Source organism: Gopherus flavomarginatus, chromosome 2 (assembly GCF_025201925.1).
Source record: "Gopherus flavomarginatus isolate rGopFla2 chromosome 2, rGopFla2.mat.asm, whole genome shotgun sequence".
Classification (NCBI taxonomy): Eukaryota; Metazoa; Chordata; order Testudines; family Testudinidae; genus Gopherus; species Gopherus flavomarginatus.
Genome location: NC_066618.1, coordinates 46,164,794 through 46,192,166, shown reverse-complemented (window position 1 = coordinate 46,192,166; position 27,373 = coordinate 46,164,794). Strand labels below are relative to the sequence as shown.

Below are 27,373 nucleotides of genomic sequence, written 5' to 3'. Positions count from 1 at the left end.
GTTTGAAAATAAAACAAAATAAAGGTCATAGTTTTACATAAACAGTTTGTATCCGTCAGATGATTTTAAAGTCTAAACACGTAAGCAAACAAAAAAATTCATGCAACAACTTTTCCCTTTATGCTACAGAACTAATTAGCAACCTAGAATTTCTGTGCACCTGTGGAGAGGTGCAACATTAATTTAAATGAAGCAAGCTGCTTAACAGCAAATCATTTAATTTCTGAATGGCAGAAACTGTGCTCAGGAATGTACAATCCCAGATTTCACAAAATCCTCTGTGTCCTCTCCCAACAACAGGAACAGAAGTTGCAGAGTGTGTTCATGGAGAATATCCCACCTGCTGAGCAAATATTCTCTGTTTGCTCTTCACCCAGCAACATAAAGCTGCCCTACAGCTGTTTCAGCTATTGAGACTGATTGAACTAGAGGCTAAAGTCATAGAATATTCTAATGATGTCCTCTAAAGATGTGGTGTGGTTAAACCTTGAGAATGTTTGTTATCTTCTGAGTTACCTCTATATTCTAGAATGTGAACTGGTAAGAGACTGGAATTAAATGATCAGAGAAAGACGCACTGAAGGTGGGTCATAGCCAGCGTACCTTGAGTACAAGCTCACAGTTCTTTTGGGGAGTGCTACAGAAGTGAAGGCATAGACAGGCTTTAAGCTATGGTAGGAAAGAGGCAAAATGAGAATTTTTGCCTAATGCAAATGATTTGGCATGCATTTGTAGAATACTAACCAAGGCAGACAGTGGAAATTTTATTAAACAAAAGATGAAGCTACTACTCATCTATCAAAGAATCAGTATATAAGTGGTGGCTTACCAAAAGAAGAGAGAACTCAAACAAACAAAATTATAGTGATTATGACCTAGAGGGCATAACAAACTCGGCAGAGTGCTTCTCATAACTGAAATGTCAACTCAGATGGGTGTAATCTATATGCCAGATGTATTTGCAGTCCCAGCAAGGTATAATTAGACAATGAGGAATCTGGTAGTAAGTCTTTGTCTAAATACACAAGGAATAAGTAGTAGAGGAAAAGATAATGGGTATCTGCTACAGAACACGAAGACTAGAAGAAAACAAGACCAAAAAACCCAGATCAACTCATGTTACTCAAAACCACAGCCTGTCATCTCCTAGAGAATCTAACCATGCAGACATGCATTGGGTAACAAGACAGCCAAACACGCATCAGCGTATTCTCAAACAACATACAAGTTGAGTGGACACAAGACGGAGAAGAAACTGTCCTGGATCTACTGAGAGGTGGGAAATGTTTGAGAATTCAGCTCAGCCTCCCTTTTTACCACCTCCCACCATGCTCCTTCTCACTCCAGAGAGACAGACAGACACACACACTCCCAAGGTAGCATAGCAGTGTCTGGCTACCTGGGTTGCAGTTTGCTGGGGATTTCCCTGGATGGATGCCAGTGGTCCCTTTCAACCAACCATAGCCTCCAGCTCAAGGAATCCTCTTACAGTGGAGTCACACCATTGGCGCATTTAACTTACGCGATTTTAACTATAGGCGCTCAGCAAAACAAAACAAAAAAAAAGAAAAATACTGTACCTGTAGTGCAGGCGATTCCACCCACCATTCCACTCAATGAGCGTTTGACTACATGTGATTTTTGCCTTACGCGCTGACTTCAGAACCTAACCCCTGCGTAAAATGCAACTCCCCTGTACTGGCCAGGAGGGAGGGATCTGTGCAAGCCCTCTCCCCTGGGGCTGAGCTGGGGAAGAGCAAAGGGGCCATTCAGCCTCTCTTTCTACTGCAGCAAAATTTTCCTTTCATCCTACCCATGCCCTGGAGCGGGACAGAACTTAGAGAAAGCAGTCATTCTGTAACCTTGAGATGTTTTGTTGGCATTTAATTATCGAATGTATGATTTACCATTGCACTCTCCCTCTTTTGGTCAAGCCAGATTTGCGTTCAGGTTTCCAAATGTCCCTGAGTGTTATGCCACAACTTTGGGGCAGTCAGTCTTTGCAGGGGATACGTTTGTTTGGGTCAGGGAGGGAGGGATATATATTCCACAGAACTGTTGGATTCAGTGTGTGGTTGGGACAGACAGACTCTCTAGCAGAGACCACCTGGACTGTGTCTCAGAGGTAGATCTAACTCTCTCTACAGGGGTAAAGTGTGACTTGCAGTCCAAGCTAGGTATCTAGGCCTGGATGGGCTAGACCACGGGTCTCCAATGCAGTGCCCACAGATGCCATGGTGCCCGCCAGGGCGTCTAAGTGCGCCCGCGTACTGGCCAGTGGACGAGCATCTGCCGAAATGCCGCTGAATTTCAGTGGCATTTCGTCGGCGATGCCTCTGGATGATGCCGCTTGCCAGCAGCATTTCGGCAGATACTCGTCCACCGCCACAATCTTCTGTGGCTCGTTGTCTGGTGCCTGCCAGACAAAAAAGGTTGGGAACCACTGGACTAGACAGTATCTCTGGCCTGGTAGCCATTTTGACCTTGGGGTTTGCCAATCAGGACCAAATGTGGCTCAAGACTAAGCAAAGTGGCTACAGTTACCCATTCCACAAAGACTATTACCCTCCATGCACATTTTTGTTTATTTATTACAGCTGCAGACATTGTAACAAGCTATTTTTATCTTGTGAGGTGTCTTTTTTGGAACTCTATAGGTAAGAACAAGAGAAGTGACCAAAAGCTATATGGAAACAGTACAATAAGAAATTGGTTCATAGACGCAGGCATGAAAGTTTATTTGAGTTAAGAAAAGAGAATTGTAGAAATTAAGGATTTTTAGGATCAGATATTTGATTTCTTACACATGTACTTAACTTTATTCTAGGGCTGTCAAGCAATTTAAAAAATTAAATCACAAATCATTGCAATAAATCGCGCTTTTAAACAATAACTGAATACCATTTTTTTAAATATTTTGGCTCTTTTCTACATTTTCAAATATATTGTTTTCAATTATAGCACATGAAGTGTACAGCGCTCACTTTACATCTATTTTTATTACATATATTTGCACTGTAAAAACAAAAAGAAATAGTATTTTTCAATTCATCTCATAAAAGTACTGTAGCACAATCTCTTTATTGTGAAAGTTGAACTTACAAATGTGGAATTATGTGCAAAAAAAAGCGTTCCCAAAAAAAAAAAACACTTTAGAGCCTACAAGTCCACTCAGTCCTACTTCCTGTTCAGCTAATCGCTCAGATAAACAAGTTTGTTTACATTTGCAGGAGATAAAACTGCCTGCTTCTTGCTTACAATGTCACCTGAAAGTCAGAACAGGCATTTGCATGGCACTGTTGTAGCCAGCGTCGCAAGATATTTATGTGCTAGATGCACTAAAGATTCATATGCCCCTTCATGTTTCAACCACCATGCCAGAGGACATGCTTTCATGCTGATAATGGGTACTGCTCGATAATGATCCAAAGCAGTACGGACGGAAGCATGTTCACTTTCATCATCTGAGTCAGATGCCTCCAGCAGAAAGTTGATTTTTATTTTTGATGGTTCCGGTTCTGTAGTTTTCACATCGGAGTATTTCTCTTTTAAGACTTTCTTCAGCAGTGCAAATATTTGTAATAAAAATAATATAAAGTGAGCACTGTACACATATTGTTATAAGTGAAATCAATATATTTGAAAATGTAGAAAAACATCCAAAAAATTTAATATATTTCAATTGGTATTCTATTGTTTAACGGTGCAATTAAAATTGCGATTAATCGTGATTAATGTTTTTTAACTGCGTGAGCTGACTGCGGTTAATCAACAGCCCTACTTTATTCATTAACAGTCGCATTGAAATCAGTAAGGCTTCTTGTGTGTATGTGCTTGCAGGATTGGTACCCTAGTTAGTAAAGAAAAATGCAGAAAGCATTGAAATCTACCAATTTGGAAAGAGTATGTGGAATGTTAGGAAACACCATAAATAAGGCACAGTACATTACATGTCTTCTGAAAGAGAAGTAGCCACCATCAGTGTAACTTCATCAAAGGACTATTCAAAAATATGACTTTTTTTAATTGTAAATAGAAAAGTGGAAGGGGAGGCAGCCAAACAATAATAAGCAGAATCAGCTAATTGTTTGCAGATAGAAATAAAGGCAATGGAAAAGGAAGACTGAGTTAATGCTAGTCAAAAGGGAAGGGAAGGGAATTTTCTAAATAAAAATTGAGGAAGGAAGGACATATTAGAGAGAAGTGGTGCCTATTAATAAATGGAAACGTGAAACCAAAATGATGGCAATACTGAGTTTTTAGTATTATTTTAAAAAACTGGAACTTCTTTTTAAAGTCTGTCTTTAGAAAGAAAATAAAGAACAGACGTTTGAACAAGTAGGAAATACAAGCCTGTCAAAGTAAGTACTCACAAAGAACGTCCCAGAGTACTTGTACTAAATGTGTACCAAAATCAATCTGGGCAAAATGCATGTGGAAATAATACAAAGGGATCTAGACAAAATGACTTGGAACCTTAGAAAAATGCAATCTAATACAGTTGCTGAAACATGATTCAAACAAATTTAGTAAGCAGGAAATACCTGAAAAACAATAATGCTGAAAGAAACTTAAGGTTAATAGTGGTGAACAAATTAGATGCAGATTTCCAGTGTGATAGGAGATGGGAAGAAAAAAGGTCAAAGCAACTTTGATGTGTTTGAAAAGGATAATTTCACAGTTCTAATACAGTTGAATGTTAGTTTTAAGCACTTTATTAGCAGAAATATATTGATAAACAGGAGGAAGTTCAAAAAATACTAGCGACAAAAATTATTAGGGAGCCAAGGGAACTGATTTATAAAGAACAACTACGTTAACCTTTATATCCAGCAAGTTGTTTAGATGACAATACATGGTAGAAGACCACAAATATTTGAAGGCTGCAAACACTCAGTAGGAATGGGCATTATTTAGACAGCTACAAGAGGTTAATATGGGAGAAAATGTGGAAACATTAAGAAACAAAAAATTTAGGTTGATATTAGGCAAAACTTCCTAGCAATAACATTAGGTTGGCAAATCATCTCCCAATGAAGTCCCCATTGCTTGCAACTTTTGAAACTAGCAGGTATAAACAGAACACAACACAGAATATGCATTTTAGGAAACAATCCGGCATCACTGGATAGCTGGACTGCAAGTTCACATAGTGCTCTTCTATCTTTAATTCCTATGATTATATGAGAACTGGGAGTCCATAAATCGTTCAGAACCAAGTGATATTTACACCAAAGAAGTCATGAAGAGATGGTGCTAGTCTAGGATAGCAGTTAGAAGGACCAGATTTTTCTCTCTCTCATATACAAACCTCTTTCTCCATGTGGGATCTCTGAGAAGAGAGTTATTTAGTCATGCAGTTTTTAAGGCCCAATGCTGCTCCCAGCGAAGAATTTTGCCATTGTCTTCAAACAGAGAAGGGCAGGGCCTTTAGTTAGGATTCGGTTAAACTTTACATCTTGATTTATCAGATATTGGTTTTGTGTGTCCTGTATGACTTGTTCATTTTCTTTTAATACTGATGCTATTGTGTGTAAATAAACCTACCTTTTATTTTACATAACCAGATTAGAGCACTGGATACACTGTAGGTGAAGAGCCTAAACTGAGCCATACAAGAAAAACACTGTATTAACTAAGAGGTTGAGGAATAACTATAAAGCTCCATTCTATCCTGAAAACATTAAAACAATGTGATGGTGGTGGTGGTGGTGACTATAGTCACTAAGCAGACACTATGAAGAACTCTTTCTTATGGATTGGATTTGGATCATGCAGGAGACTCCTGTGACAGAGGCTGTATAACATGACATCATGATGGAAAAGCAAATTTATTTTTTTTAAAGATAGTTCCTTTTAAATATAATCTTTCCTACAAAGTACAGCCCCCTAAGGGCATGACATCTTATCTGTTAAATTCACATGGGTTAAACAAAGCCCAGCTCTAGAAAAGAGAATTTTGGCATTTCTTCATAGAAACTGAATTTTCTCAAAATTCTGCCTGATCCGGGAAAGACAACAAAAAAGACAATCAACCTTTTAAATCACTTTCATGGCAACTAACTTTTGAAGCATTCTTTGAATTCTCCTTGAATCTGTAATCTTTATATCAAAAGATCACATATTATGGATTTATCCTACCACAGTAAAAAGATGATACAATTTTTCAATAATTTGTTATGGTCTCTTGCGGGACATCTGTCTGGGCACTATTCATGAAAGACATGACATTTTATTTACCTACCTACTTTCAAAATATTACACCACATAAGGAAAACCACCATGATACTGCATTGATAAAAATCCTTTCATTCTTTTCCACATGCAGCATGGTTCTGTCAGAAAACAGTAACCTTATTTTCACTTATATATTCCATTTAAAATAAGAGGATTTTAAAAGGTACACAAAAAAAGTCAAAATTGGCCCAAGATTCAGGTTTAATAGAAATATGCTTTTATAAAACCTAAGACCAAAATAAATGTGTCTACTTGTTTTGGGAGTTTTGTGTTCATTTGTTTGATGTTCCAGGGAAAACAACTTTTCTTTGGAAATAAACATTCCCTTGCAAAGGTAGCAATCCAAATACTTCAGCATTGTACTTGAGGATGAGATCCTAAAAGTGAAATTGATTAGACACTGTCCATAAACAGTCCATAAACTGTCCATAAACAAGTGAAACTAACTGCCCAAGAGTTGAGAGAATTGTCAGATTAAACACAACAGTGAAATGTAATTTAGATTTTTAGTAGCAACAGTAAAGGGCATTATTTAAATAATGCATTAGTTTTAATCTGAGAGGAATGTTTTAAGAAGTGTTGAATTTCATTTACAAAGGTAAGAAACATATACTGTATTTATGCATTTGGTGTAGAAACTGGTGATCACATAGATAATATAGCCAGATGCACTTACAGAGCTGGGACTAGAATGTCGTCTGACTTTAGGAGATTCTTTCCCTGCTGATGTAGTTTTGAAGTTAATGCAAGCATTGTTCTCTGAATGGACCCTCTTCACTTGACTAGTTGGTTTCTCAAATGGATCAAAACTGCTTTGTGTCCTCTGAACTCTGACTTTTTTGTCCTCGGGAATTGTGTCCAGGGGTTTGATCACTGAGTCCATTCCCTGGCAGTTCCGTGTAGACATCTTTGTGACACATATCTGAAAGAAAACAAATTAAATGCACTGAATATAATTTATAAACCTACAATTAAAAGAGATGAAATTTCAAGTGTAACAAGAACACATTTTTAAAGACTGAAATTTTGTAAAATGTGTATTTTATAGATCTATGTATATATATACACATAATCATATATACACACACACACACCCCCCAGGTATATACACAAATAGGTATATCAGATGTACTACTTAAAGGACAGAGAAAAAAGATAGAAAGGACAAGAAAGGAGGAAGCAACATACAGTTTGTATAATCAGGTAAAATGACAAATTCAAAATAAATGTCTCAGTAGAGGTCTATTTTATCTAAACTTTTGCAGGCTATTCTTTGTAACAGTGGCAGTCCACTTCATCCTACAATCCAGTCACTGGTATCTGCAACCAGTATCGATTCCCATTCATTTAAAATTGGATGAGAGCAAACTTAAATAAATGATACCAGCTTACACATACTTCTGTGCTGCACCGCAAAGAGTCAATACCAGTTTATAATTATTGTATTTTTAAAAATAATGCTTATGCAGCATTATCATCACCACCGTATGCCCCAGAAAATCAAATTAGTAAATCAATATCCACGTACTGAAACATGAGAAACCTCAGCCTGATGACACACTAAAGCACAAAGATCAGAGTTCTCATTTGTTCTTGCCACAGGGTTGAACTATATTACCTATGTTTGTGAAAGGAGGGTCTGATCCTGCAAACATGTAGGCACATACGTATCTTTTCCACACTCAGTTAGCTCCATTGTGATTACAGGTTGCCAGCTCTCGTGATTTTACCATGAGTCTTGCAAAATTTGTGGTTTTGCTTGAAGCCCAGATCCTGTACTCATGTACTTATATGACACAGCTTTTTTTTTTTTTTTTAAAAAAAGGTTAATTTTCTAACCCTTGTGGTTAGAAAAGCTTGAAAATGGGATCCAAGTACACTTTAAAATCTCAAAAACCCAAAAGCACATAAAAAGAATCCAAAACATTTTTTTAAAATATCTTGTGATTTTTTTAAACATTTGGAGTTGGCAATACTGATTTAGTATCAATGGGACTATAGATGTGTACAGTTAAGCAAGTGTGTAAGTATTTGCAGGGCCCTTACTGATAATTTGAAAACTTGCTGAAGAATTACAAATTGGGTGTCATGCCAGGGATCAGTTTTAGAGATGTGTTTGTACAGAGTGCCTCCCTCATAGCTATAACTCTGTTACCAATGCAAACAAACATTTTCCAAAGCAAATCATTCTTCACCGTTCCATTTATGGTTTGGTTGCTTGAAATCCAATTTACTTTGATTGTTCACTGACAGTAATGCCTTCATGCAGAAATAAAGGCTATAATACAGAACAAACAAACCATATTCTTAAATATCACAACACTCCTCCATAAACACCAAGAACACACAATGGTCCAAAAATTGCCTTCATAATTAAATATTACATACACTGTACAGCACTATCTGAACTACCAGAGACAGGTTTAACTCTAATTAAAGGTACATGACTGATATTCCAATACAGGGATTACAAGTTTCATTTCTTATTTAAAAAGACAATCAACTGAAACTTTATTGCTTTGAAAACTTGTTCTGGCACCTGTTCATCCTAAGCCCCACATACATTTTTGGGCAGAATTTGACTTAATAGCTAAGCTTTGGTATATCGTTACCACCACAAAGACATAACAAACTGCTTGGTCTAAGAGTTAAGTGGGCTTCCCTTTTTAAAATGTATTCCCATTCCCCTACCACTATGCCAGTCACAAACACACACTCCACTTTATACACTAAATATTGTTCTTTCTAGATATACACTGAAATCCGTAACACTGGTGCACAACCCAAGATGTTTCTGACACAATAAATGCACAAGCTAAAGCTGAGGTTAAACAGCAGTGCTAAATTTTGGTGCCACTCATGTTTTCCCAGTAATATAAAATCAATAAAGGGGGAAAAAAATTCCCAGCTTCCAAGATATTATAAACTTAAGAACGAAAAACAAAAAACAAATAATAAAAAGGTTTCTAAAACATACATGTCTTAATGAAATTGTTAAAAATCAGCTGTCAGCAATTAAACTTAAATATTTACAATTCAGCATAATGATGCTGTGATTACTGTATCTGCCTTACATGGAGTTTTGTTTACATGTTATGCTGAAGAACCTACTGCCCAGTGTCAGGCTCTAATATGGGTTAAGCACACATTACCTACACACAATACACAGGCCGCAGATGTGCTGCCATCTATTGTGTGCCAAGCAGTAATGGTAATAGTTTCAAATGGGATGTCTTAAAGGACACTTCTTCACCTCCAGGTCACTAGTTTGAATCTAGCCTAGGTTAAAATCCACCCAAAAAGATTACCATCTGGTAAGCCCACATCACAAAATCCACCATCAAAATTTGCTCCAAGTAAGTCACCTTCTTGGAGGCTCTGCAGCTCAGGGAATGAAAGGAAATGCAGATTGAACACCACTCATAGAAGCACCCCTTTCCAGGAGTAGAAGCTGTGGGAAGATGGACAAGCTTGGACTGCTACTGCCTCTGCTTTGCCTGTACTGTGAACAGAGTACATCACTCACTAGTTCTGTCAAAAATCCATTCACAGACTATTAAAATATGTTTCTTTAGCAAGTTTAATGGCACTAGATATATTTTCTCTTTCCTGGGCACATACAATACACTAGTAAGTGTTATACATGAACATCAAGTGAGTATGAGCTATAGGATACTGAAGTTCTCTGAAATCTGAATTGACTAAGCATTTGAGGGACCCACAGAACCCTCTATTCATAACCTTTAATACGCCAGAATACTGCCATTTTCAAAAGGGTTTCGTCTGTTTAACCTGCTTTCCTCATGGAACTCTAAAAAGGGATGCCTTTTGACCAAATAGGTGGATTGAACACACATCTTTTTCCCCATCTATTGTCAGAAAGAGCCAAATTAGGACTAAAATCTACCCTTTGCTAAGTCTAAAGTTTGAAATGTCAGCACTGAGCCACTGCCTATATGAGTTACCAGTATGGCTTAGTATACTATTTTGGGAGGTCTTTTTTCTGTGCATGGAAAGAGTCTTCATTTTATCTAAGAGGTCAGCAGAGGATGCCTGGCACTGTACCACCCACTACAGCGTGAAACAAACAAAAAAAAATTCAGATTTGAAAGTAGCTGCCTTTTCCTTACATAGCCTAAGAAATACTTTTGTAATTTCTTCATATATATTCTTATATTTTGGCCACTCAAAAGGCTGGCACAAGTACCTGCGTGGTTATATAAACCTGGTTTTGGAACAAGTAATCTGAGAGGTTCTCAAACTGAGGTCAGTAGACCTTTAGTGGTCTGGGACATACTTGTTGGTGGTCTGGAGCTGGCTGGCCTCTGCCTTACTTCCACCAGCTTATTCGCATTACAGAGGAAGGATGATTTTATGGTTTAGACACTGGACTGGGTCTTAGAAGATGAGGGCTCAATTTCAGCACTGTCAAAGATTTCCTGTGTGATCTTGGGAGCAAGTCACATGATCTCTGTGCACCTATTTCCCCACTGTAAAACGGGAACCATAATCCTAATCACTGCTAATACTAAGATTAGCAGAATGGCAGATAAAGATAATGGACAGGACAGTCGCATGGATCACTTGGTAAACTGGGCCCATTCAAACAAAATGTGTTTTAATGCAGCCAAAATGCAAAGTTTTACATCTGGGAACAAAGAATGGAGGCCAGACCTGAAAAACGGGGAACTGTATCCTGGAAAACAGGTGACCGAAAAAGATTTAGGATCACAGAGGATGAACAACTGACCATGAGCTCCCAGAGTGACCTTAGGGTAACAACAGACAATGTGATTCTTGGATGTAGAAACAGGAAAATAATGAGTATGAGTAAAGAGGTAATTTTACCCCTGTATATGGCATTGGTGAGATCAATTCTAGAATATAATGTCCAGTTCTGATGTCCATATTTTAAGAAGGATGTTGAAAAACTGGAGAAAGTACAGAAGAAAGCCATAACATTTTTTCAAGGGCTAGAGAAAATTCCTTAGAGTGAGTGACTTAAAAGCCTCAAATTTGTTTAGTTTATCAAACAGAAAATTGAGAATTGACTTGATTAGTGTATGAATACCTTCACAGGGAGAAAATACTGGGTATTAGCAGGCTCTTTAATCTAGTGGAGAAAGACATAACAAGGACGAATGGCTGGAAGCTGAAGACAGCCAAATTCAAATTGGAAATAAGGCACAAATGTTTAACAGTGCAAGTAAATAACCATTGGAAAAACTACCAAGGGAAGTGGTGCGTTCTCCAGTGCTTGATGTCTTCAAAACAGGATTTGATGCCTTTCTGGAAGAAATGCTTTAGTCAGCCACAAGTTATTGGACTGAATACTGGGTAACTGGGTGAAATGTAATGGCTTGTGTTATACAGCAGGTCAGACTAGATGATCTAATAGTCCCTTCTGGTCTTCAGCTCTATGAATATACGAATACAGTGCAACGGGGCCTGAATCTCACTTGGGAGTTCTAAGTGCTACCATAATACAAAACCACCACCACATTAAAAACAACTTAAGATCCACACACTTCTCCAGTATTGCTTTTTCATATAAGCATTTGCTATAGTTCACACTCAAAAATAGCTCCAATTATTTTGTATAGCAGCACCGGGGCGGACTCTTCAGTATAGACAAAAGGTGTTTTAAGCCCCAATTTGCCCTTCTGTGCCTTAGGAGTTACCTCTGGTGCAGCTACACTAATTGCTGGCTACCAATTGCTAGGTCAGGGCTTTTTCTAAGTGTAGACAAGACCACAAAAACATTATGTAAGTGCAAATGGGAGAAAGTTGTTCATAAGACAGTCTGTATATTAAGTGTGGCCCTCACTATAAAAAAGTTTCAGAAACTTTGATCTAACAAACAATATCACAGTTATGACATTAAACTATTAAAACAGAATCAGTATTCAGACTAATGTAGTAGCAGAATGGTCATTTTTCTCCATTTTACAATTTAAATATAAACAGTAAGTAATGTCAACTTTTAACAGTTATTTTTTTTTATTCAGTAGCCGTTACCAAGGCTAGGGCGAGTGCTCACCCTAGGTGACAGGCTTGGCTTCCTTCACCTCTCTCACTTTCTCATCCCTTCAACCACAATTATACTGAATGTTTGTGTCCCAGGCTGCTAAGTGTGGCTCCTCTAGCAGGTCCCACTGGGCATGGCCCTGCTGGAGACTTCCTTTCAGGAGATGTAACCAGCAGCTGATTAAAGTGATACAAAACAGTGCTCTCAAAGTCTTCGTATTGCTTATTCACCCAAAAGGTAAACAACAAGTGGAGAAATGGATTAAAAACAACTAAAATGTCTACATGCCTCAGCCTGGGACTTCCCCAGGCTTTCAAATCTCTATTGAGAGATTTGTGTGGAAGAGAACCAGAAAAAGAGGTGAGAAAATGGGGACGGATAAAGGAATGTGTCTGCCACCTGAAATCCTTACCAAAGGAATCATAATCTTGCTCCAGCACCTGTCTGCATGGTGCATTTTTCTTTACTTCTGAGGCAAGTGGAGGAGAGTACATTTCTGTAGTGAACCAAAACATTCAACAAACTAATCTCAATATTAATTTAGCTACTGCACACTTCGTAGATTTAAAATAAACTAAAAAGGTAACCCCATGATAATTGTAGTGTCCTGAATTTGTTATTTTTCCAATAAAATGTGAAGAATTATTACACTCAGAACCAGACAATAAGAAAAAAGTGCTTAAAATTGAACCATATCATTGAATGCCTGCCAGATTTTAGAGCTATAGAAACTAACAGATTATTCACTATGATTTGCACACCTGCTGATCCACATTTCAGAAACATATAGGACTGAATACTCGGGTGCAACAAAGCAGTACCCAGCAGACTTTGGGTGGGAACAGGGGACCCCAAAAGTGGCTTTCCAGCATTCTTTTGTCCCACTCCTCCAGCCCCGGGAACGGTTGGGTGATAGCCCCAGCACAAGTTAGAGGAGTCTCAGAACTGTTCTAATTGAAATTAGGCAGCTGTTACAGACCTGCAAGTTTGCTGTTACATCCACAAAGACCTCTGGAACACAGTTCACTCTCGCCACACCTCCTCACATACCAGTGCATAGGACATGGCATTGGTGTGGAGCCAGCTTTCCACCCCTTCGGGATTACCCCACGCTGAAATACTACAAACGGCACTCAAGGCTCAATCCTTCAACATGTTGAACACTCTGGATGCACTTCGGCAAAGTGCTTAGGCATGTGCTTAATTTTAAGCATGTGAAAAATCCAATTAAAGTCAATGGAACCATGTATGAGCTTAAAAATAAGCATGTGCTTAAGTGCTCAGCACCTTACAGGATGAGTGCTTAGTAGAAATGAGGATCCAACCTATAATGTTCAGTCAACAACTAGCTCCACATCTGTGACAACATTTTTAAAGTATTCTATTACCCTTGAAATCCATGCATTCAATTAATACCATTATAGTCCTGAATGTCCCCTTTATGCTTTGCCTGTCTATCTAGGTACTTCGTAAAGGAGATAAACTCCACTGTTACAAGACAGGTTTCGGAGCAGTAGCCGTGTTAGTCTGTATCAGCAAAAACAACGAGGAAGCACATGTGGCACCTCAGAGACTAAATCATTTATTTGGGCATAAGCTTTCGTGGGCTAAAACCCACTTCATCGGATGCATGAAGTGAAAAATACAGTAAGCAGAATCAGGGCCGGCTTTAGGAAGTGCGGGGCCCAATTCAAACAGTTTCGATGGGGCCCCGGCAGGGAAGACAAAAAAAAAAAAAAAAAAAAGAAACATGTAAAAAAACATGTGGGACTTGTACTCACCGGGCGGTGCTCCGAGTCTTTGGTGGCACTTCGGCGGCGGGTCCTTCACTAGCTCCAAATGTTCGGCGGCACTGAAGGACCTGCTGCCGAAATGCCACCAAAGACCCAGAACAAGTGAAGGACCCACTGCCGAAGTGCTGCCAAAGACCCGGAGCGCCGCCAGGTGAGTAAAAATTAAAAAAGCGCCTCTAGCCAGGGAAGAGATTCTCACTGAGCACGGGGCCCTCTTAGGTGCGGGGCCCGATTCGGAGGAATTGGTGGAATTGGCCAAAAGTCAGCCCTAAGCAGAATATATATATACAGCACATGAAAAGATGGGAGTTGCCTTATCAAGTGGAGGGTCAGTGCTAACAAGGTCAATTCAATTAAGGTGGAAGTGGCCTATTCTTAACAGCTGACAAGAAGGGGTGAATATCAAGAGAGGGAAAATTACTTTTGCTGTGCTAATGAGGCCAATGCACTCAAGGTGGACATCAGCCATTTCTAACAATTGACAAGAAGGTGTGAGTATCAGCAGAGGGAAAATTACTACAAAAAGTAATCAAGACAATCTATTTGTATGTGAATTTCAAAGAGATGTATTAGACCAGCAATCATTAACCCATTTATTTGTAGAAAGAACAGGAGTACTTGTGGCACCTTAGAGACTAACAAATTTATTTCAGCATGAGCTTTCGTGGGCTACAGCTCACTTCTTCAGATGCATAGAATGGAATAGAACGCATAGTCTCTAAGGTGCCACAAGTACTCCTGTTCTTTTTGCGGATACAGACTAACACGGCTACTACTCTGAAACCATGTATTTGTAGTAATAGATCAAGGGAGATGCTAAGTGTATTTGTCTGTGTTTACCTATAGCCTGTTAGAAGTTTAACATGTAACCAGATTAGCTTGTAAATGCTAAGGTCCTTTCATGTCTTAATTGTTTTCTATTATGCATGTGGTCCCTACCAGTTTGGGGGACTCTGCTTTATTCCTTGCAGTCTGACCTGAGTATAGCATTCTCAGTGTGGCCCATTCAAGCACCTGGTCACAGTAACAATTGCTCATGTAAGCAAGATCTGAAGGATCAGACTTAACTTTAGACAAGAGACCTGGGCCCTCGTTGGCTCAGTGGCTAACCTGCAACTGGTAAACATCACAAGCAGCCACAAAATCAGATGTGCCATAAGGTTCTACAAACACATCTTACACATTTTGGGAAAACAGGTCACATTCTGTTTTGACTGCCCACGTATAATAATATAAACAAAGTTGAAGTAAACCCATTTTCATCATCCAATAAACACAAAATTTTAAGAAATTAAGCCAAATGGTCTTCTCAATTTGGTTGCTTCTTCCTCTTTAAATTTCTGAGCACTGGCCTGAGTAAAATCGGTTCTGTTTAACTATTTCCCATTCTAATTTGTAGATCCTGAAGATTTGGATAGTTCAGACAATACTTGAATAAGCACTCAAAGGACTGGATGTTTATCCAAATTGAAACTTTTGAAGCTTCTTATTTCTACTCTGTTCCTGGATGGGGGCTATGAAAGCACATGACATAGTTAGGGGATCCGAGTTCTGTTCTCACCGGGGGGGGGAGGGCAGGGAAATTACTGAATAGCTTCAAGGAAAATCATTTAATCTGTGTTGTTTTTTGGTTCTTCATTTGTAAAATGGAGACAATGATAATGCCACTACACAAATAAAACTGTAAAGACTAATTAGTTAACTTTGTAAAACACCCACAGTTTCTCAAATGAAATATGATAGTGAAATATTTGCGATGTTAGGGTCATCTCTCATGAAGTATCACAACAAGAAGTTACCTTGTGCACTAATGATGGTTTTGTGTGTCCCAATGGATGCTCCACTGTAGGTTTGTCTGCATCCCTGTGCTGCTGATCGGAGAACTTTTATAGCAGTCTGTCCAGCCCACGCAAGTGCTGCTCCCTGCCTGCCACAAGGCTAACCAGCACACACGGGCAATGCCTCCTCAGTTCCTTCTCTACCATAAGCATCAAAGAGTCCTGTGTAGGGTGACCAGACGTCCCGATATTTCGCTCCACCGGCAGCGCTCACCCTTTTTTTTTTTTTCTCCGCCTGCGGACCCCACCCTTCCATGTGTCCTGACATTTTCTCATCTGGTTACCCTAGTCCTGTGGCATGCCTCTGACGAAGCGGGTATTCACCCACAAAAGCTTATGCTCCAATACATCTGTTAGTCTATAAGGTGCCACAGGACTTTTTGTTGCTTTTTACAGATCCAGACTAACACGGTTACCTCTCTGATATTTCTCTACCAGTGTCAACTACTAGAACTTCAAAGTAGAGGAGGGAGGGTAGGTTATGGGGAACCCATAGGGACACACATCTCAAAGAGCCATCGTTAATGCATATCATCTTTTTCCAGTAGTGTCCCTATGGGTTCTCCAACGTAGGTGACTCCCAAACAGTGCCTACTACTGAAGGCTGGGGCTTCAGAGTCAAGTCTGTTATAGATAGCTGCAGACACCAGATTCAGTGCCACAGTGCTGAGTCCCCAAGGATGGCATAATGTTCCGCAACGGTATGTGCAGATGCCCAGGTAGCTGCTCTGGAGATTTCCAATATGGGAATACCCTTAGGGAAGGCGACGGAAGAAGAGACTGATCTCAGAGTGTGTGCATATTGAGGATGGAGGGATGCACCATTACACATCTGTAACAGAGCTTGATACAGCTTGAGACCTTTTGGAGAATCTTTGAGCTGAAATCACTATCTTTTGATCTGCAATGGATAAGAAGGGTCTCGGAGATTTTCTGAAAGCTCTTGTTCTGTCCAAATAGAAAGTCAAGGCTCTCCTCAGGTCCAGCGTATATAGAGGATGCCTTCCCTATTATCCTTATAAGGTTTAGGACAAAAGGTTGGAAGCGGAATAAGCTGATTTATATGAAAAGCAGAAGTCATGTTGGGAGTGAACTTTGGGCGTGGTCTAAGAGTGACTTTGTCAGGGAAAAACACAGTGAAGCAGGGGGTCCGCTATCATATCTCCCCTATCCTTCTTGCTGAGGTAATGGTGATCAGGAACACCATCTTCATTGAAGGAGAGTTAATGAACAAGTGGCCATGGGGTTCAAATGGTAGTCTAGTCAGTCCTTTTAAACACTAGATTGAGATCCCATTGAGGAATGGAAAGTCTGGGCTAGGGAATGAGGTTTGCTATGCCTTTGAGAAACCTCTTCATGGTCTGATGAGAGAAAAAATGGAGTATCTTTCCACCTGCTGGTGGAAGGTTGCAATTGCTGCTAAGTGAACCTTTAGCGAGCTGATATAGATACCCAATTTCTTGAGAATCAACAGATAGTCCAGGATTACCAGATTCAGTGTGGTCTGGGTGATTCACTGGTAACGTCTGTGATTTGCTATGATGGAAATGTAGAAATATGCATCTTGGAGGTTGCGGGCAGAGAACCAAATTTCCTTTTTCTAATGCTGGAATCATCGATAGGGTGGACCATCCTGGAACTTCTGATAGACCTGTTGAGCACTCTGAGGTCCAATATAGGTCTCCAATCTCCCTTTTTCTTTGGTATTAGGAAGTAGCAAGAGTAGAAGCCTTTGCCTCATAGATGCCCAAGCACAGGCTCTATAGCCTCTACACCAAGGAGATGGTTTACCTCCTGGCCTAACGACTCTTGTGAGAAGCGTCCTTGAAGAGGAAAGGGGAAGGATTTTGGGGATGGAGAAGGAGACATGGATGGCATATCCATCCTGGATTATCTCCAGCACCAATTTGTCAGGTGTTATCTGTCCCGGGTGCTGCAGAACAACTGAAAGTCTCCGAACAGATGGGTGGGGTTTTCCAGGATGAGATGGCAAGCAGAATGTTCTACGGGTACCTTGACCAACCTGTCAAAACTGCCACTTCAAGGTGGAGGACTGAGAGGAAGTTGGTTGAGATCCTAACTGCTTTCACCTGGGGAACCTAGGCTGCTTCTGTTGTGGCTCCTAAGATCTCTGTGATGAGTACTGAGATGTTTATTGTGATGAGTGGGGCTTGAACAGTTGCTGAGGGCTGTACTATCTTTTGTAGGTGGGAGTATAAATCCTGAGGGATCAAAAAGTTACCCTAGAATTCTTCAACATGTGAAGGGATGCTACAGTCTTCTCAGCACATAACTTCGTCCTTTCAAAGGGAAGGTCTTCCACTCTAGTCTGGAAGCCACAAAGCCTGTCTCATCACAATGGCAAAGGAAATTGAGCATGTCGCCACGTCATCTGCATCTAGCATGGACTGGAGGGACATTTTAGCCACCACTTAGCCCTCATTGACTATGGCCTTGAATTAACCCTTGTAAGAATAAACAAGTTGCTCAATAAATAAACCAAGTTTTGTGTAATTATATTTTACCAACAAGGCTTGGTAGTTTGCTATATGGAACTGGAGGGTAGCTAAGGAATATGCCTTCCTGCCAAATAGATCCAAATGTTCCCAGTACCAGTCACAAGGGACAGACTGGTGCCGGTAGCCCCTACAGTTAATTGTGTGCACAATGATTAATTTGGGAGGCAGGCAGGAAAAGAGAAATCACATATCCTCTGCTGGTACGTAAGGCCAAATAAAAATACAAACCAAGTAACGAAGAAAAACCTTCAAGGGAAGCTAAAATTAGCAATTCTAAAAACAGTTAATAATGATCCACAAATGGACAGCTATAGCTCTGTCTCTAGCCAGGGGTGTTTGAGAAAGAACTGAGGAGGGTCACCCATGCACGGTAACTAGACAGCATGCGGGACTGACTACTACCAGAGTTCTCCAATCAGCAGCTCAGGGATGCAGACACGTACAGTGGAGCACCCACAGAGATATTACTCAAAAGAATCACATTATTTCTTGAAATATCAGAAATATCCCCGAATACAAGATTTTGCATTTAAATTGCAGATTTCCCGGATGTATTTATCCCTGATACAATCACAGGTGTCACTGACTAGTGTCTATATAGCTGCAAGAGCAGAAGGTATTAATTTGCAGAGTTTCCCAACCGGACCTGAATTTTTCTTACTTTTAGAAAAGAACTTTTATTTTCCAATGTGCTTTATCATCCCAATACTAAACACATCACTCCGAAACAGAGCAAATGGCAAACAATGCATCACATTTAGTTATATGGCATTGCAGTGGTCCCTCACTACTGGCAGATCGCAGGTGACAGACTTATGAGGGAGAGCTGGGCGAGATGAAGCACAACAGTCTTTAGCCCCAGCCACATGGCTGGGGCAGACAGCTACAAATAGTCTGTAGAGGGGTTCTGGCTCCCTCTGGGTGGGGCAGAACAACAAATAGTTAGGGCTCTGGCCTGCGTTCAAGACAGAGCTGCAGCAGGCCCTTAAGCAGGGCAGAGCAGCAAACACTTAAGGCTCAGGCGGGGGTGAGCACCCAATATAGTCTAGCGAACTCAGACAGGGCATAGACTCAAACAGGCCTCCTGGCTGAAGATGGGGAGGCTACCACCCCAAGAGTGTAGCGTCAGGGGGTAGAGGGACATGGGCCCACCTGACTCCATTGCATCCCAGCCAGAGCCCTAACAGTGGCAGTGCAGATTGTTGCCAGGAAGGCAGCAAAAGAGGACACAATCACTGGCCCGGGAGTCTCTGTGATGGCAGAAGCACCAAACTCAGCAGATTGTTTAATATGGAGACGAGAGCCTAACTGTTGGGAGGAAGGTATGGAGGCAAGTTGGGGTCACCTTGTAGAGCAACAGGGCTGGAACAATTACTGGGGTGTTCGACAGAAGCCAATGACACTTGTGAAGGGTGAGCAGATAGTACACTATTAGTGCTAGAATAAGAAAAAGCCAAAGACAAACAGTTGATGGGTACAGGGAGGACTGGAAGTAGGCAGCAAGTGTGTTGATAAGATATGAGGGGAAACATGGGATGGAATGAGGTTGGGTTAAAAATTTCGAGAGAGAGAAAAAATACCATTAAGTGAAAACCAAAGGGAACAAAATATAATTTCCAACAGAAAAGGGTTAAGTAACTATAAGGCAGCAAATTGTGGTCAGGGGGAAGGGAGAACTTTGATTCTGAAAGTAATAAACAATTTTGTGCTGCTTCCTTTCTCCACTCCCTTGTCTGTATGTTGTGCATTCATATGGTAAGCTGCTCAATATAGGGACAAATCTTATTCTAAGTGCTATTTAAATAAAACAATAGTAATAGGGTGCAGAGCCTCCCATCAGCCAATTAAATGCACAAGGAAAGACAAATTTTGGAGACTTGTGGTGGGGATCTGACAATATCATATAATCCTTATTGTACATATCCCTTCACAGGTGTAACAGAACAAACCTAAAGCAGCTTCTTTGTCAATCTTTCTGTCATATCCCCATATCAAAAGCTTACTCCAATAATGATCATTCTCTTTTTGAAGTCAAGGCTGCTGTTAAAACCCAATGTCTTTGTCATCAGGAAGATTACAAATATAAGAACTGAAGTGCTGTACAGAAACAATTTTGAGCCGGAAGCTCTTATATTAATACTCCATTTTCACTTGAAATACTCCATCCAGCAGGTGGTGATTCTACTGAGAAAAAATTAAGTGGGCTCTACTGCATCACTGAGACAGGTGGCTCCTTCTCCCACTTATATGTAAGGGAGGAGGGATGAGTCCTCTGTGAGAGAGAGAGGATGCAGTATTTGAGCTGAGCAGTGTGTGAGCTGAACAGTCCTGAGGTAGGAATACCGAGATCAGCCAAATTGAGAAACAGGTTTTGTGTTGATCTTTGTTATCTTACTGTTTTCTTTGTTAATAAAACCAGCCTTCTAGAAAGGGGATCACTTTTACATTAGTACATGAACTGGAGTTGTAGAATAGGTTGAGAAATGAATCTGCTTGTAATCGCTATTTTGCTGCTGACATGGTAGATTTGCTAGGCTCCTCTTTGTGCATCAGTGATTACCTCCCACAGATTTTGTTTGATAATTACTTCATTAAATCTGTTATGAAACAGTCATTTTTTGAAATTTTCTAAGCAATATTAATGTAGTGTTAAATGATACTGGATTTCAACAGCTTTTCACATACAAGTTTATAGCATTAAGAGAATTTACTTGTACATATACACCGCTACCTCGATATAACGCCACCCGATATAACACGAATTTGGATATAATGCGGTAAAGCAGTGTTCGGGGGGCGGGCGCTGCGCACTCTGGTGGATCAAACCAAGTTCAACATAACACAGTTTCACCTATAACGCGGTAAGATTTTTTGGCTTCCAAGGACACTGTTCTATTGAGGAAGAGGTGTATAACTAACTATTAACAGCATGTATTCAGCACCTGATTCAGGGGAATGAAAGGCCCACTCATGTCAAGCAAATCAACTGCTGAAACCTTTTGCTACATATTCTATATACAGGTTTGGGGAGTGGGGGTTGACTGAGCTTTCAACATAAGTGATATGCATACATTTATTCAGCTAATGTAGTCTCTGAACATTAGTGCTGTCTACTGAATCTAAGCACAGGACTGAGAGCAAGGAATTATTGAATTTGTTTCCTCTCTGTGCCAGTTATTTGCCTTGTGACCTTGGACAAATTGTGAATCCTCATTTATAAAATTAGAATATATTTCTCTCTCAAAGCAGGTGCAAGGTTTAAATAATATTTGTAAAGTACTTTGAAAATGCACAGAACTTCGCAAGTGCTGAGTATTATTAAAATTATGTAGATCTCAGTACCTCAACTTCATTTCAAAGTATGTGTAGTTTCAAAAGATGGAATTAAGCTGGTTCAGCAGTGTGCATACTGCATGTAGCACTGCAAATGTGTAACAAAAACAGAAATATAAGAGAGAGCTTCTATACTCCATTGCTGAGTGACCCATTAAGATTGGCGGTCTGTTTTCTCCTCTGTAACAGCATTTAAAAATAAAGGATTAAAAAATGTGTTTTCAAATCACTTTCCCAACCATAAAAAAGTGTTGTCTACTCAACCTCCTGCTCCAACAGATGGCTACATGTGCAAATATGATTCAAATTTCTACACAGTTTTCCTTCCATTATTGCATTATTAATGGTTTTATACCAGTTAAATTATTAATTTCATTATAAATCTTTCAGAGTTTAAAGATTTATATTATCTCCTCCAAGCCTCTCTTATGAACACGAAGTAGTTAAAGCAACAGATATAAAAATACAGCAGCTCCTCCAACACCCAGATATGCTCTCATGTAAGTGTGTTAATAGGGCAGTGCTTATTTTTGCTGGGATTCTGAAAATAACCACAATAGAGGGAGATTTTAAAAGGCATAAATGGTGATTAGCTATTGTGACAAAGTTCCTCCTCAACCTTGGTGGGTCCTGCGCTTATCTGGCAGATTTGCTCACCTCAGTGATCTTCCCCTCTGGTGGAACCCACAGTCTGGGTCAACTCCTCCTGTGTCTGATCAGGAGTTGGCAGGTTTGGGGGGAACCCGGGCCCGCTCTCTACTCCCGGTTCCAGCTCAGGGCCCTGTGGATTGCAGCTATCTATAGTGCCTCTTGTAACAGCTGCATGACAGCTACAACTCCTTGGGCTACTTCCCCATGGCCTCCTCCAAACATCTTTATCCTCACCACAGGACCTTCCTCCTGGTATCTGATAACGCTTGTACTCCTTAGTCCTCCAGCAGCACACCCTCTCACTCTCAGCTCCTTGTGCCTCTTGCTCCCAGCTCTTCACATGCACTTCCTCTCCTCTGGCCCCGCCCTCCCTGACTGGAGTGAGCTCCTTTTAAAACCCAGGTGCCCTGATTAGCCTGCCTTGATTGGCTGCAGGTGTTCTAATCAGCCTGTCTGCCTTAATTGGTTCTAGCAGGTTCCTGATTACTCTGGTGCAGCCCCTGCTCTGGTCACTCAGGGAACAGAAAACTACACATCCAGTGACCAGTATATTTGCCCTCTACCAGACTCCTGTACCCCACTGGTCTGAGTCTGTCACATATACAATTATTTTCAATGAGATTGGAGTCCCAGATTCCCTTAGGCTCCTTCGAAAACCCCAGCCACTGTGCATACATCTCCATTCGTTTACATCCACCATCATCAGGTACCTCTGGTCCAGAGCAGCAAGAAGATCAAAATGTACTCCACTTGATTAGTTTAATGCCTGTTCCTGAAGCATTTGCTCAGGAAAAACTCCCACTGAACTGGGCCTTTAGTCATAAAATCATGTATCCCTAATTTTTATGGCCAATGGCAAATCCCAATTGAAAATGTGGATAAAAGCATGGCCACAGGTCAAAGCCCTCCTAGGGCTTATTAGTTACTTAACACCAAAACCTAGTGTTGAAAATGTCAAAGCATTTCCTCAGCAAACAGGATAATAACTGGTGATTCAGTAAGCAGATATCCTAAACAAAGGATTATGTTTTCCTACATGCGTCCTTTTCAATAAATACCTAAGAGACTGTATATGGTCAAAATTGTTTACACATTAACTGCAATGTCAATTGATGGGACAGAATGGGGCCACCCAAAATATCAACCAATCACTTGGCAAAGATTCTGCTCAACACAGTTTCTTGAGCAAGTGAAAACTATGATTAAAGCTCAATTTGTGATTTAATAATAGAAAATAAAATATCCCCCCAGTCAGATACAAATCTGAATTAAAAAGGGATATTCTGATTAAATAAGAATTATGTGCAGCAAAAAGTTCTCATTCAGAACCAGAGCTCTTAATGATCTGTGGAGAGCCCATTACTAGCTATCTCCGTAGATAGTTCACAGAACAGGTAACACAATGGGAAGAATTTGCACTAACTGTTTTGCAAAATATACATCCCTTCTTTTCATTGAAAAGTTTTAAAAGTTTTTTAAACCAACTCTAGAAGGTTCTGATGGCAACTATCACTGCTCTGAGAGCCTGACATGATCTGCTAAAGTCAATGTGGGTCTTTCCATTCTCTTCAGCAGACTTTGGATCAGGGCATGAGTGCCTCCCAAGAAAAAAAATCGAAGATTCCTATAGTCTAATGGTCTGATTTTTCTTTCTACTTCCTCCAGAATAGTTGATGGTATGTTGCTTATTTATTTCCTCCTTCTCTCCCCACAACTTCCTTTCCTACTACTCTCTCATCCTTCTTGCCTTCCCTTTATTCTCCTTCTCTTCCACTCTCTCTCTTTTTTGATGTTTTTAGTTACCATTATGGAAAAGCTAAGATGATGTAGTGAATTGTATAACTTGTTCTGATAATGTTTTCCAAAGCATTAGCTCTGTTGCCAAGAAAGCCATCTCTCCTGTTCTCACCACCGAGGTCAGCAGCTTCACAATTCCTCAGGAGCACAGCTTTGAAGGGAGGTCAATGCCACAACGAAAGCAGCGCTCCCTAAGCTACGTCAGAGCAGTTCCATAGAGGACCCTTTAATATTAAACTCTGAGACCTTGGATTTGACCAGATATTCTGTGGGGAGCCAATGGAGAGAGCTGAGCATCAGGGCTGTCAGCAGCTGTTGCTGAGGCAGCACGCTGTGTTATTCTGCATTAACTGATGCTCTTTTAATGCTGGAGTGCTCATTCTTTGCTCCAGTGAACTGCAATAGTCCAGCCTGACTATTGTGGCCAGGTCTTTGTTTAATATATGGGATGCAATCTTCCGGCTTCATAAATGGAAGAAAGCATTCTTAGGGTTGTCACTATCTGTATCCAGCAGGAATGAGGAGTAAAGGTCCCATGAGTGTGCACAGCTTCACAGGAGCTTGAGAAAATAGCACTTGTTACATCTTTCATGTATTTCCCTACTCTCGCAGACATTACCTCCATTTTGTCAAGGTTCAGCTTTAGTCACTGCCTTTAATCCAGTTACTGATCTTGGCAAGCAAAAAGATACCTAGGAAATGTTGCTAACTGGGTTACAGGTAAGAAGATGAGAGCTGGACATCATATACATATGACTGGCAAGTGCATCTGTGGCTTCTTAATAAATTTTCTCCCAAATGACTTCAAGCAGATGTCTGAGAAGACAGATCTTTGAGGAAGATTACAACTATCCCAGTAGAGGAGACTATTTTAGTCAGAACATTCAGTCAGGAAACTTTGAATGTTCTGGTAGGAAAAGGATGGTGCCTGCATTCTGAAAATAACCTTAAAAAAAAAAAGACAGAGAGAAAAGGTATTGAAGTGGACTCTTGAACTAGGAAAAGATATGATTGAACTTTGCTGAGGGTTTCTGAAATAGCTAAAAGAGAATGCATAAAGGCTAGGATGGAAAAAGGACTAAAAAGGTCATTTATTCTCAGTTTTGAACACAATTCAGAGTTCTGAGACTTTTCTACCCCAATTTAGCTCCTTTGAAATGGCATCTGCCAACGCCTTTTTGGTCGGTTTTCATACCAGGAAATTCATCTTCTGATCATAAAAGTGGCCATAAAGTTTGAAAGTTCAGCTGCACAAATAACTAAAAGAAAGGTATCCATGTTTGTGTTTGAGTCTCACAATTTTTTTAAATATGTGATTGCCCTCTACAATTTAGGATGTAAAATTAATGACCTGAACGCAATATGCTTCAGATTTGGAATGAAAAACTCTTAAAAGAATTTTCCAGAAGCTTCTGCATATTTCTGTTGGCCTTGCAGTAACTTTCAAAGCAAAAAGGTGTCTGAAAAAACATAATACAATTGGCTTATCAGTATCTGATGCACTGCACTTGAAAAAAAAGCAAAATTTCCCAAAACCACATCATGGCCCTGACCATAACTAAGGATTCTGCTAGGTGTTATAATGAAACCATAGTATCTGAGTTTATGCTGAGTATCATGAACCCTGCAGTGTATCTTTTCTCTTTAACATAAATGTAAAAAGGAAAGATTTCAGACTGATAGCGGCTGTAATACAAGAGCTCATCATGAATGAGCATAGCTGTAATCGCATAAAATTACTTCTACAAAAGGCTTAAAAATGGTATATTTGCAATTTAATTTCCTATAAAATTATATATTTCAAAAGAAGAGTAGGAGACCTTGGTGCCTCTTAGATTGCTTCTTTGGAAATACTTATTATGGTGGATTTATTACTGTGCTAAAAATCCACTCTAGAGAAAAATCTAGAATTACAACTGCAAGGAACTCAAGTGGATTTTCTTTACAGAGGTTAATATAAACATTACCTTTGGCTGCAACCAGTGCAGGTTCACATCCCAAACTTCTGAGTTTGCTTTAAGAGAGTTCTACCTTCCAACAAATCTCATAATGTCAAGCCAAATCAGTCAAAATCGCCATCTTTCAACCAATATGTTGTTCACCTTTTGCACAGCTTCAGCATGAAACTATCTATCAGCCCAAGTCCTCAAACCCAGTTTAAGTCTGTAACAAAATCCAGAATTAAGGGTGTTGAATGAAGCTCTGGGATTTTGCCCAGCTCCCTATGAGTCCCTTATCTTATCCAGGTGCAATGTAACTGCACTTGTAGTTATATTACTTCAGGTGTCACTCAGTTACATAGTGAAACAAATGGGCTTTGCTAATTCAGAATGCTTAGGTTGCTGTTCAACCTTTCACAGACTGCAGAAGTACCAACCAACCACTACCAATACATTTTAGCTCTTTCCGGGACCTCTTTTTTGCTCTCTCCAAATGATACTTCCACAGCCATTACCCACCACCAAAATACACTAATTCATACATGTTTTTCAGAAGTGCAACTGAGCAACATGGTACAACCAAACCTGTCCAACCCATACTTCACACACATTGTGTATATTGTAAAAAAAAAACTGGCTGTTTCTTCCAAGTTCTTAAACAAAAATTTAGAGTGTGATATAGAGTAGCCTCATTACACAACTCATTTTTACAATTTTTATAAATTAAACATTAATACTTAAAATGCTACAGTAGTAAATGTAGAAATAAATCAAGTTAAACTAAACTACAATTCTCAAAAAATGTGGTGCATTATGCTTGTTTTTATTATCGTGTTACTTTACTTGTTGAGTCACTAAGTCAGTAACCTCCTTCTTGAATTTAATAGAAAAGGACAGTTATTAACAGGATTTTTTATAACCATCTTATTAATTTAACAGAGAAAAATATACCTGTGCTAAAGAATTATACAGGATGGTTCAAAAACTTATGGAAGGGGTATAATTTTGCATTATATTTTATAGATTGCTAAAGTAATTCTTACACATTTCTATAAATTCCTACTGGTTTCATCTCTATTACACGTTTTAGAGTTTTTCCAGAAGAGTTGCAAGAGATCTCAGTCATTAGAAGGAGTTAGCAAGTTTTACTGTGCTTAGAAGTTGTAAGCTGAACTCTACTGACCAAAATAATCAAGGTTCTTAACATTCTGATGAGTGCGCCACCATGAATAAAGCC

The 27,373-nt window shown here is 39.8% G+C and overlaps 1 protein-coding gene across 8 annotated transcripts in view; it reads right to left on the bottom strand.

Annotated features, from left to right (window-relative positions):
* The window catches only part of CDK14 (cyclin dependent kinase 14), a 538,670-nt gene that overhangs the window by 371,505 nt on the left and 139,792 nt on the right, over positions 1-27,373 (bottom strand). For 7 of the 8 annotated variants that reach the window (XM_050939609.1, XM_050939614.1, XM_050939613.1 and 4 more), the window contains one exon: positions 6,914-7,159. In XM_050939609.1, the coding sequence (XP_050795566.1) occupies positions 6,914-7,159 (246 nt within the window). Of the gene's footprint in view, positions 1-6,913; positions 7,160-27,373 lie in introns of those variants that run through there. The other variant, XM_050939616.1, reaches the window with a different exon arrangement.